The 12,286-nt window shown below is 38.7% G+C and overlaps 1 protein-coding gene across 1 annotated transcript in view; it reads right to left on the minus strand.

The window, feature by feature from the left end:
- The window catches only part of stxbp5l (syntaxin binding protein 5-like), a 152,484-nt gene that overhangs the window by 85,123 nt on the left and 55,075 nt on the right, over positions 1-12,286 (minus strand). The window contains exon 3 of the mRNA XM_034694624.1: positions 845-926. Coding sequence (XP_034550515.1) covers positions 845-926 — 82 coding nt within the window. The remainder of the gene's footprint in view (positions 1-844; positions 927-12,286) is intronic.

A 12,286-nucleotide genomic window follows, 5' to 3' on the forward strand; every position in this document is an offset into this window, starting at 1 on the left:
TGAAATATGTTTCTGCTCAGTTCTCTTGTTACAGTAAATCCACATGTTCCAGCCTGAGCCTTCACTTTATATGAATCTGTCTGCTGGGATTTTTTTTTTTAAGCCTGCTTCACACATTGATATTCAGTGTGTTTAACATTTTGTACACCTGAATATAATCTGTAGCTATTCAATACTGTCAGCTACTGTATATACAGTACATTGTGTCACTAAGGAAAATCTGATTTAGGGAAAAATTGCATTTGGCATTGTTTTTGACATGGAAAATCTCTACATATTTTTTTAACGAGTAATTGATAATTGATTGTTTCAATTACCAAAGATCGCTCATGGAGAATACTTAAAACTGACATCCCTAGAAGACATTGTAAATGTCATGGGACATGCGTTTATGCACCTGCCTGTGAGCGACTGTGCGTGTGGGCTCATAGGTACGTTTGTGCATCAGTGTTTTTGTGCCCAAAGGTGCGTTTATGTGCATGTGTTGGCTAATATTTGAGAGCACTTTCACTGTCAAGATGAACACCCCTATAGCCTACTACCAGCCAAAAAATAAAGTCTGGCGACTCCACTGGAATCACACTTTGTCAAAGCCTTTAATCCAAATTCTCCAGGCTCAACCACCACCACTGCCACTTCAGACTGTGTTTCTTAGAGAATAGTCTTGGGTTGCGGACAATACTCAGATGATATCTATTAAAATAACGACTTGGCAATATAAATTAACGAAAATGACCATGGAAAAGGGAACGTTACTGGCTACATGTTGATTGGATGGTAACTTCAGGCTACTAAAGTGTGAAAAAAAGCTTGACAAAAGCATCGTAAAAGGACTTTGGCTTACCTCATTGATGAGGAACTGCAGCTGAAGAACAGCTGCTCCGCTCTCATGCTGACAATAGCAATCCACCCCGGGTCGTCCAAGTCTGATGGCATCACAGAGTCAAGGAAGATTTTTGATATACAAGTAATAAATACAAAAAATAGATAAAGGAATAAAAGATAAACTGTGAATGTGAAAGATGTTATTATCATGGTTAATGAACCTTTCCTCGATTACTCCAACACACAACAGGGAACATGTAATAGTACGAAAAGCTTTTCACCTAACACTGTTTCCTGCTTCTGAACCTTTTCACGTCAGTTCTGCATTCAGTCCATAAAACAAAAGAAGGAATGTTTTTTTGTATCTGCACAATCTGTGTTGGCACAAAAGATGAAATAGCACAGAACAATGATTTGTGCCACTGGCTGGGTATAAGCATGCAGGTGGTGCAATGTCAAATCCAGTTATAAAGGATGACTGAATTTGAAAAAAAAGAGTGCATTGTGACATTTGATGATTGCTGACATACCCCATATTGTGCCTCTCCTCCCACCTCGGGGAAGTCTGGTTTGAAGCAAAACATCCGTGCAAACACAGGTGAGAGGCTCAGGCTGTGAACGCCTGGCTTTTAACTTCACTTGTGTAAAGGTTCAGCTCCGTGTTGACAGAATGAGGGTCCAGGTTTTGTATTGTTTGATGTCATTTAGCTGTCAGAAACAGTTGTCTTTCATATCACAACTATAAATAGACAATGTTTTCATGTCTTCACATTTTAAATACAAGTTTCTTATATTTCTATTTTTTGAGCACCTACTTTATTTACCCACTGGTTTACACCTGTCAGTGTTAAACAGTATCATGAACCAGCACAACATACTACAACCTTGGTGTTGCTTTTTCTATCTTCCATCCTTCTTGATAGAGCTGGGCGATAATTCAATAACAATTATTATCGTGATATAATTTTTCTCAATATAAATGTAACAAATGTTTGATGAAATGTGATATATATATAAACCTGTAAATTGCAGACCCAACCAATGGAAAGGGAGGGGACGCTATTGTGCCTTATACACTAGATTTTTTTTTAAAGAAAAAATAGAATCTTCAAAACAAAAACTTCACTAAAATCTCATCTTACACAAAAGGCTGTTAAAATGAGGGATTCAAGAAGACTATCAGAGTACTAAAACCCGGACACAAGCCAACATACCATTTGATTTCTTCAGGGACATAATCTGCCTTTTAATTTAAATGAAATAATGAGTTAATATTTTTTTGTGGTAATTATCAATATCGACTGATATGAAAATTGTCATTGTGATAACTTTTTTTTCAATACCGCCCAGCTCTACTAGGGCAAGGCCCTATTGAAACCCTAAGGAAGATACTTCTGTCGTTCTTCTGCCAGTTGTACCCCAACTTTGCATGCCTCAACTCGGCCCAAAACACATGACAAGTGTGCCAGGCTAAACACATCTGTATGCAAATATTTGCCTATATCTTAAAGCGCCCCCTACTGGCAACAGGAAGTCACATGTTTACTTTGTGTTGTATAATCCTCCTCTTTTGAACATGGGCGAGGGCCCGTTCATCGTCGCTTGAGGCTTTAACCCTCCTTTTATGTTCGTTTCTCAGGAACAGCAACAATGTTCCCATATTTAGCAATCCAAAAGTGTCAAAACCCCCAAAAAATCCCAATAAACAATTTCTTTAATCTCATTATTAACTCCATTACTAACTATTTAAATCAATATTTAGTGCAATGGTGTTCTTTAATTCTCACAGATCATGGTTCAATGAGGATAACTCACTCGTTATCATGAAAATTTAAGTATAATGTTGATGGACTCCCCTGCAGAGAATCTTGATATGTTTTGCCCCTCCTGCTGAGTGTCCACTCAATGTGGGTGGGGTTTTGCCCACGGGATCAGAGAAGGTGGGGTGAAATATGCCACACAGTTGCAAAGAAACTATTAGTATTTGACAATTCTGATCCCTTTTAGCCTCCACTTTGACTGCTGATTGATCCACCAACAGAATCTGTGTAATATAAACATGCATTTTTTTTAATATGCTGATACACTAATTAAGCCAAGTAGAGGAAGTTTCATACCGAAAAAAATACTTTTAACAATTTTTATTTTTATTTTTGAATTTTGAAATGGGTCAATCTGACCTGGAACATAACAGGAGGGTTAATGTTGTGTTTTAGAATTATTTATTTGAAATTACTCCAAATACAGAGCTATGATTCGGTCCCTGTGCTCTAACCTTCCCCCTAAAGGTGTTTTTGTACACATCAGTCAGCATCAGTGGCTGCCCACACCCTGCAAACACCTCGGAGCAAGTTGGTTGTGTAACATAAAGCAGCCACAATCAAATATTTGTTCAGCTGTCTGAGAGTACAACAAAAGGAAAAACAGAAATGTCAGCGAGGTCAAGATGTGTGTTCAGATTAAAGTATAACCCTGGAGTGATGAAGGTACCAGAGGAAGGTTAAACTTGCTGCTGAGTGAGAGAGAGGAGGAGGTAAAGATATGAAGTGATTTTTCTGTTGTTTGGCTATTGTACTGTAGACATTGATTTGGAAGCAAGGTACTAGTTTCTTGTTTTTCATTCTTTCTTTTAAAGAATGAACCAGATGGAAGGTTGTATATCTAACATACAGAGAAAACAATGCTGTTTTAAAATCTGTTAAGATAATTTTGTAAGTCAAACTTTTTGACTTCTCTCTTTTTAAGAGTTACATATGTGATAGCTCCTGCTTTGCATATATGTATAGAAGTATAATTAGTATGTCTAATTGCTGATGTGTTGGTTCAAGGAGAGTGGTGATAATTAAAACCTTACTGTTTTAACTTTTTTCTTAGAATTCTAACATTAATCTCATAATATGAAAAAAAACAAACATATTGCACCTTTTCAGTGGCCCTAATCCTCTTCTGTACTTTTTCTTTTTTTGGTTGTTTGGATTTTGATAAAGGGGGACACAATGTTCGTGGGTTCAGCAGATCAGCCCTATCACCAATGATAACCTGGGGTTAATGTAAAAATGCCGTAACCATCTTAAAGTCTGGTCCAAGGGAAAATAATGTATATGCGTGTGTGTGTGTGTGTGTGTGTGTGTGTGTGTGTGTGTGTGTGTGTGTGTGTGTGTGTGTGTGTGTGTGTGATTCAAGGGTTGAATTGAAAGGGAATGGTCTGCGACCGACATAAATCATCTCTCAGTCAGTGAAGATGTTTCTTCCCGTGACAGGCAAGCCTTTGTACACATCCTATTCAAATTCACATCACGCTCTGCACCACATCAAAACATACAAGATGCTGCAAAACACAAAGCCAATGTGAAGTTGAAGTCATCTACATACATTGAGGAGACAATGAATTGCTGCTAGCTGACAGGAGAGAGCGTGCCTATTGAATCATTGTGGAACCTGCCTTTTATACTTATGAGCTTCTTCTTGTCAGAAACAGAAAGTTTGGACCAATAAATAAACTATATCACAAATGATGTTTTTATTTTAGCTTATTGTATGTTTAGGGTAGATGTTTAAGGACACTGGGAAACTGTTTTATTGACATGCATTACAATGTAACCATCAAGAGCAGCTCATGTATTTTGCAGATGATTCAACACCAGCTCTGGTTTTCAGATTGTAAAATATAATGCCTAACTGTATATTTTTTACTGTTGCCAATAACAAGCTATGAGAAAACGAAAATATAGTCATATTAAATGATTTATGGTCCTTGCACTGTACTTATAGTTCATTATTCTAGTCCTTTGACCACCCCGAGTGCTTTTAACACTGCATACCACATTCACACCACATTTATGCAATAATTAATCCCATTCATACGCATTCAAACATCGCTAGCTTCTGTGCTGGGGGAAATGAAAGATTGAGTTTCTAATTCAAGGACATTTCAGCAGCCAGAAATACCAACTACCAAACCTCTGATTGAGACTCAACCAACTCCACCGACCCAGCAGCCCCTGTAGAAACTGCTCAGTGCTCACATGTAAATTCCCTAACTCTCACACTGAACAGGTTGCACCAAGAACAGCTACCATCTGCTTAATCAAGATGTGATCCAGGTGAAAAAATATGGCTTGCATTTGCTGTATGTTTACAGCACCTACTCAGTTAGTATCATTGTTAAATGGTGTAAAAAAAAAAACATGTAGTTTTGTCTGCTTATTTCATAATAATTACCATTCTACAAAGAATCTAATGCTGCTGACAATAGGCTCTAATCACAAGTGTGTATTTATCTCAGTGGGGAAGATACCACATTCAGTACTTTGGTGGTTTGGAGTGATGGCAAAATATTTAGTTTGTTCTGCAATGACAATGAGCAGAGACAGTGGGAGAAGTTTTTAACTGCTATGCTGCAAATTTCTCTTCCTGTAGTAACTGATGAAGACCTTTGAGCCAAAGCAGATTAAGTGAGAAAACATCAGTCAGTTTCTTCAAATGGTAAATCCATCCTCTAATGACCACACACCAAAACAAAGCATTTAAAGCACAGTACAGTCCTCTATTTAAAGTATATCTGGCCTGATATGAAGACAAAGCAAGGGGACTCTTGGAATCTTTTTTTCACATGGGACGGACGTACTATTACCCGTCTCATCACTATCATCTCTCGCTCTCTCTCTCTCTCTTATTCTCCTTTGTCCCTCTTTTCAACCCCAACTCCAGCAGATGTCTGTCTAATATGAGTCTGGTTCTGCTTGAGGTTTCTGCCTGTTAAAGGAAGTTATTCCTTGCTGCTGTAACTAGATAAATACTACGAGGTGCAATGCTCATGGTGGATTAAGATGAGATCAGACTGAGTCATGTCAGTAAGAGTGGACTGAGTCTTATCCTGTGTACAGTCCAGACCTGCTCTGTTTGTAAAAGCGTCTTGAGATAACGTGTGTTGTGATTTGGCGCAACACAAATACAGATTGACTGAATGTTGGGTGTCCAGATTGTGAAAGACCTGACCTGGAGCACTAACACCGCAGCAACAGTGAAGAAGGCGCAGCAGAGACTTAACTTTCCCGAGACTCCTCAGAAAAACTGCTTTTGTCTTTATACCACTGCAGAGAGGAGAACACTCCAGAAGGTCATCACCCCCGCCCAGAAAATCATAGGCTGCCCTCTCCCCTCCTTATATGGACTTTACAGCTCATGGTGACTCAGAAGAGCAAAAGACATCCTTAAGGACCAAACACACCAAAGACATCACCTGTTTGAACTGCTGCCCTCGGGCAGAAGATACAGGACAATGAAAACAAGGACAAACAGGCTGAAAAACAGTATTCACCCACAAGCAAGTGCACTAAATGCTACATACTGCAAATATAAATTGGGGACTGTGAAATAAATTGAATGACTGAATGTTGAATGCTGTGTGTTTCTGTGTTTTTATTTATATATTATTTATGTTTGTCTACTGTTTTTATGATTATTATTCCTTTTACTTTTTGCACTTTGAAATGGGTTGCATTTCAATTGTACCACCTTGTTGTACCATGTACAAGGACAATATATATTCTTCTATTCTATTCTTTTTTCCCATGAGACTGTTCAGTGTTCTCTCATTTATTTTGTATCTGATTGTGAGCTCATAAAAATGTCTGCTTTTACTCCATGTTTTACTGCTTCCTGGCATTGTTTATAATGGATCTCAAGAATTTGCTCAATAGCGAGCACATTTCAGGCAAGTAACAATCAACATTTTTGTGTCATCACTGAAAGGCTGAGTGTTAGAAGATGGTTTTTCCATATGACAAATTGCATGGTGTCAAAAATAACACATAGTTATGTAGAGTAAGAGGCTTTATACACAAAGACAGACTAGTTCTGCATTGTAACAAAAAATGATGCTGTTAATCAATGCCTTTATCTTTAACACAGATCATCAGTATCAATCAATCAATCTTTATTTGTATAACGCCAAATCACAACAAAAAATGATCTCAAGACACTTTTACAAACAAAACAGGTCTAGACCGTACTCTATGTTAAATTATTAACAAAGACCCAACATCAAGACAGGATAAGATCTAGTCCCCTCTTATGGCATGACTCGATCTTATCACATCTTAATCCACCATGAGCATTGCACCTCGCAGTATTTAGCTAGTTACAGCAGCAAGGAAAAACTTCCCTTTAACAGGCAGAAACCTCGAGCAGAACCAGACTCATGTTAGACAGACATCTGCCTCAACCAAGTTGGAGTTGGAAAGAGGGATAGAGGAGAATCAGTAGAGTAATTCTTCTCTGAGACATGGCATCTGGCACTGTCATAATATATGATATTATATACATTGCCATTAAGAGCCTATTTAAAACCCCTATATAGCTTGTCCTTTTAAAACTAATCAGCTTGACTCATTGAAAAGACAGGCTGAGATGGTTTCTAAAAGCAGCCTATTAAGCTGTGGATAGCATTATTAACTATATTGCTAAAAATGACAAAATGTCCAAGCTGTGATGGTTATTTCAGATGGCTTGGAATGAAGAGAGTAGATTTTCTTTTCTTTTTAAACCAGTGACTCAATGTTTATAACTCATAAAAGTGGTTATTGTGACCAGAAATTATTGCAATCTGCATTTGTGCAATGCATGTGGATACACTTAATGAAGAGAGGCTTAGAAGCTCACTGTGGCTTGATGTATCTAACCAAAACACAATCAATTTCCAAGTGTGAATGCATGTTTGCATATATCCGTTATACAATACATGTAATCAAATCTTTAAAGGTGACATATCACGCTTTTTTCATCAATATATATTGGTCTAAGAGGTCCCCAAAACATGTCTTTAAAGTTTATGCTCAAAAAACACTTTGAAATCAGATTTTGGCATGCCTGAAAAGCCCTCTTCTTCAGTCCTCCTCAGAACACTCTGTTTTCTCTCTGACCACGCCCCCTCAGGAAGTGGATGTGCCTCGGCTCTCCAGCACGTTGATCTAATGTTTACATGTTGGCTGAATATACACGGCTGCTCAGAGATCGCGTTACTTCAACCCTCTGAATCTGATCCTGACGGAGAGGCGCCTGTAGCAGGACCTTTCTGAAGGATTGGTCATAGATTTAGTGTTTCTTGTTGTTTTATTTATCAGTATGTAGACGTGTGTCTTGGTACACAGCTACGAACATGTAGCTATGTGGCTATGCTAACTAGCACTAGCACTTATCCATGATAAATAAAAATCATCCACTAGATCTTCAAATCTGCAGACGTGGGGAGTAAAACCGACCTCTGCCAGAAAGTCAGCAGGACCTTTCTGAAGGATTGGTCACAGATTTAGTGTTTCTTGTTGTTTTATTTGTCAGTATGTCGACGTGTGTCTTGGTACACAGCTACAGCTACAGCTACAGCTATGAACATGTAGCTATGTGGCTATGCTAATTAGCGCTAGCACTTATCCATGACAAATAAAAATCATCCACTAGATCTTCAAATCTGCAGACGTGGGGAGTAAAACCGACCTTTGTGTTTATTAAGACAGCCTACAACTAGCATGCCTCCCTCCTAAGCTCCTTGTTACCACACATTTGTGCAGGTAATGAAAAACGGAGGGGGGATTCAGTATTATTTTATACAGTCTATGGGCTGAACAAGCTCCGAGCTCTGACTCCGTGACAGACCGGATATTGTTGTTACGTAACAAAAACACAGAAGTCTGAAACGGCTCGTTTCACACACATTTACTGAAAGGTGGAGAAATCAAAACAGGGGCAGAATGGATTTTTTTCATTCTTGGGGGGTTTGTAGACATGCCAGGGAAACATATTTCAGGTAAAGAACCATTAAAAAGTCAATTTTGCATGATATGTCACCTTTAAGTTCCCACAAACCATACTATGACACATCTTCCACCCCACAGCTCTGCTTAAACACTTGTCAAGCATATAAAAGCTAAATGTGGAGACATTAATGATGATGACTAAGTAGATAAAAATGACCCTTCAACAGCTCCTTGTCTTATTTAGTTACTGTTTGTTGCACCAAGTGAGTCATATGAATGAGTCTACAAGATGCAAGTGACATTTGACAAGTAAAAGAGAGAAGTTGGAAAAAAAACCACTGTCAATAGAAACAGTTGTTAAAGCCAGGAAACCAATGCAGTATTGATCCTAAATTCGAAAGAGAGCAAACTAACCAGACACATTTCATAAAAGCGCAACATGCTCTTTCCTGTAGGCTGAGTCATGCAGTCAGTCAGGTGTTATTTGGAATGTCAGGTCTTATTAATGTCTGTGACGGTTAAATAACCAACTGTGACAGGCCTCCCTGATGTAACCTGGTATTTTTCTACTGTTTTGTCAATTCCACAATTATCTAATAAGTCTTAATCTAAAACAAATGGAATAAAAAATGTTGTGGGCCCTAGTGTGCCTGATATTTGTGGTATTCATTAAGATGTTTTATGCTTAAAATAAGTAGGTAATACCACAACTATTGCACAATGTAATAAAAAGTGGTCTCTGGATGCCCCTCCAATATATGACACTTAAAAAAAGGGCCCTCGGGATGCCCCTCTAATGTGCTAAGCATAAAAAAAGCATCCTCTGGATGCCCCTCCAATGTACAAAACGTAGAAAAAGCGACCTCTGGATGCCCCTCCAATGTACAGTTAGGCCCAAAAATATTTGGACAGTGACACAAGTTTTGTTATTTTAGCTGTTTACGAAAACATATTCAGGATACAATTATATAATCAATATGGGCTTAAAGTGCAGACTCTCAGCTGTAATTTGAGAGTATTCACATCCAAATTGGAGAAAGGGTTTAGGAATTACAGCTCTTTAATACGCAGCCGCCTCTTTTTCAAGGGACCAAAAGTAATTGGACAATTGACTCAGAAGGCTGCAAAAAAAAATAACAAGGCTGCATGGGCTCTTCCCTCATTAACCTGTCATCAATTAAGCAGTTAAAAGGTCTGGAGTTGATTCCAGGTGTGGCGTTTGCATTTGGAAGCTGTTGCTGTGAACACACAACATGCGGTCAAAGGAGCTCTCAATGGAGGTGAAACAGACCATCCTGAGGCTGAAAAAAAAGAAGAAATCCATCAGAGAGATAGCAGAAATGTTAGGAGTGGCCAAATCAACAGTTTGGTACATTCTGAGAAAAAAAGAGTGCACTGGTGAGCTTGGGAACTCAAAAAGGCCTGGACGTCCACGGAAGACAACAGTGGTGGATGATCGCAGAATCCTTTCCATGGTGAAGAAAAACCCCTTCACAACATCCACTCAAGTGAAGAACACTCTCCAGGAAGTAGGTGTATCAGTATCTAAGTCTACCATAAAGAGAAGACTTCATGAGAGTAAATACAAAGGATTCACCACAAGGTGAAAACCATTAATCAGCCTCAAAAATAGAAAGGCCAGAATTGACTTTGCCAAAAAACACCTGAAGAAGCCAGCCCAGTTCTGGAACAGCATTCTTTGGACAGATGAGACTAAGATCAACCTGTACCAGAATGATGGGAAGAAGAAAGTTTGGAGAAGAATTGGAACAGCTCATGATCCAAAGCACACCACATCTTCTGTAAAACATGGTGGAGGCAGTGTGATTGCATGGGCATGCATGGCTTCCAATGGCACTGGGTCACTTGTGTTTATTGATGATGTGACAAAAGACAGAAGCAGCCAGATGAATTCTGAAGTGTATAGGGATATACTTTCTGCTCAGATTCAGCCAAATGCAGCAAAGTTGATTGGACGGCGCTTCACAGTACAGATGGACAATGATCCAAAACATACTGCAAAAGCAACCCAGGAGTTTTTTAAAGCAAAGAAGTGGAATATTCTGCAATGGCCGAGTCAATCACCAGATCTCAACCCAATCGAGCATGCATTTCACTTGCTCAAGACAAAACTTAAGGCAGAAAGACCCACAAACAAGCAGCAACTGAAGACAGCTGCAGTAAAGGCCTGGCAAAGCATCACAAAGGAGGAAACCCAGCGTTTGGTGATGTCCATGGGTTCCAGACTTCAGGCAGTCATTGCCTGCAAAGGATTCTCAACAAAATATTGAAAAGTAACATTTTACTTAGGGTTATGTTTATTTGTCCAATTACTTCTGAGCCCCTGAAATGAGGAGCGTTTGTATAAAAATAGCTACAATTCCTACATGTTTAATCATATATTTTTGTTCAACCCCTTGAATTAAACCTTAAAGTCTGCACTTCAATTCCGTTGTAGTTGTTTCATTTCAAATCCAATGTGGTGGCATGCAGAGCCCAAATCATGAAGATTGTGTCACTGTCCAAATATTTCTGGGCCTAACTGTATGTAACGTTAAAAAAGTGTCCTCTGGATGCACTTCCATTGAACTCAATGTGGAAATACATGCTCTGGCTGCCTTACAGTCAATTGATTGTTGAAAAATGCCCTTTGGATGCCCCTCCAGTGAACTAAATGTAAAAAAGTGCCCTCTAGTTGCCCTTGTAGTTAATTATGTTATGTTATGTTGATTATGTTATGTAATCAACAATATAGAAATATATCAATAGTTTTGTTTTAGTTAGTTAGTCACAGACATATTCACCACGATGCAGGGAATTAAATGTTAGATGCTCAAAAGACACGGGGGTTTGAAAGGAGGTGCCCCTTTTTGGGGGGGATTTCGCCCCTGCCCCTCAGACAGCCCAAGTATGCCACTGACTAGAATAATTTCCATATGTTCCTACCAGATGACCCTGATGGAGGAACAGGGGGATTAATAATAATTTGCAAAAAAATCTTCCACATGAAAACACCTTAAGAATATGTGATATAAAGGATGCCCAAGTGTTTTCAACCCAATTTAACACTTGGTGTTTAATTGGTGTAATGACACTTGGAGCACGTGATGAACATGTCCCATGTGTATGGTGATCAAGAGTGAAGAGTGTTCAGCAGCGAAAGTGCCTGTCTGTCTGTATGTATGTGTGAAGCATGGGGTGATATACCGCAGATGAAGTTTACTAAATTCAAGAATATTCTGGCAATTTTCAAAACTTAAGGTTAGACTGATGATTATAGTTATATGGAATTTACTATAGTTATCTTACTATGTTATGGTTGGACTATCCATCTAATCACTATCATCTCTCTCTCTCTTAATCTCCTCTATCCCTCTTTCCAACCTCAACTCGGTCGAGGCAGATGGCTGTCTAGCATGAGTCTGGTCCTGTTAGAGGTTTCTGCCTGTTAAAAGGAAGTTAAGCTTTATGTTAATAATTAAACATAGTGTACGGTCTACCTGCTATGTTTGTAAAGTGTCTCTTGAGATAACGTTTGTTGCTGTTTATTCATATGGTCATAGCAAAGCCTCAATGATAATTGAGTAAGACCAAATTTCCCTATCTGACTGGTCTGCTGCACTTATCCTCTCTCTCCTCTTCAGCATGCAGCCACACTCATAATCTCACATATAATTCAGAATAACTCTGATTTAGAGTTTTCCTCC

Source organism: Notolabrus celidotus, chromosome 10 (assembly GCF_009762535.1).
Source record: "Notolabrus celidotus isolate fNotCel1 chromosome 10, fNotCel1.pri, whole genome shotgun sequence".
NCBI lineage: Eukaryota > Metazoa > Chordata > Actinopteri > Labriformes > Labridae > Notolabrus > Notolabrus celidotus.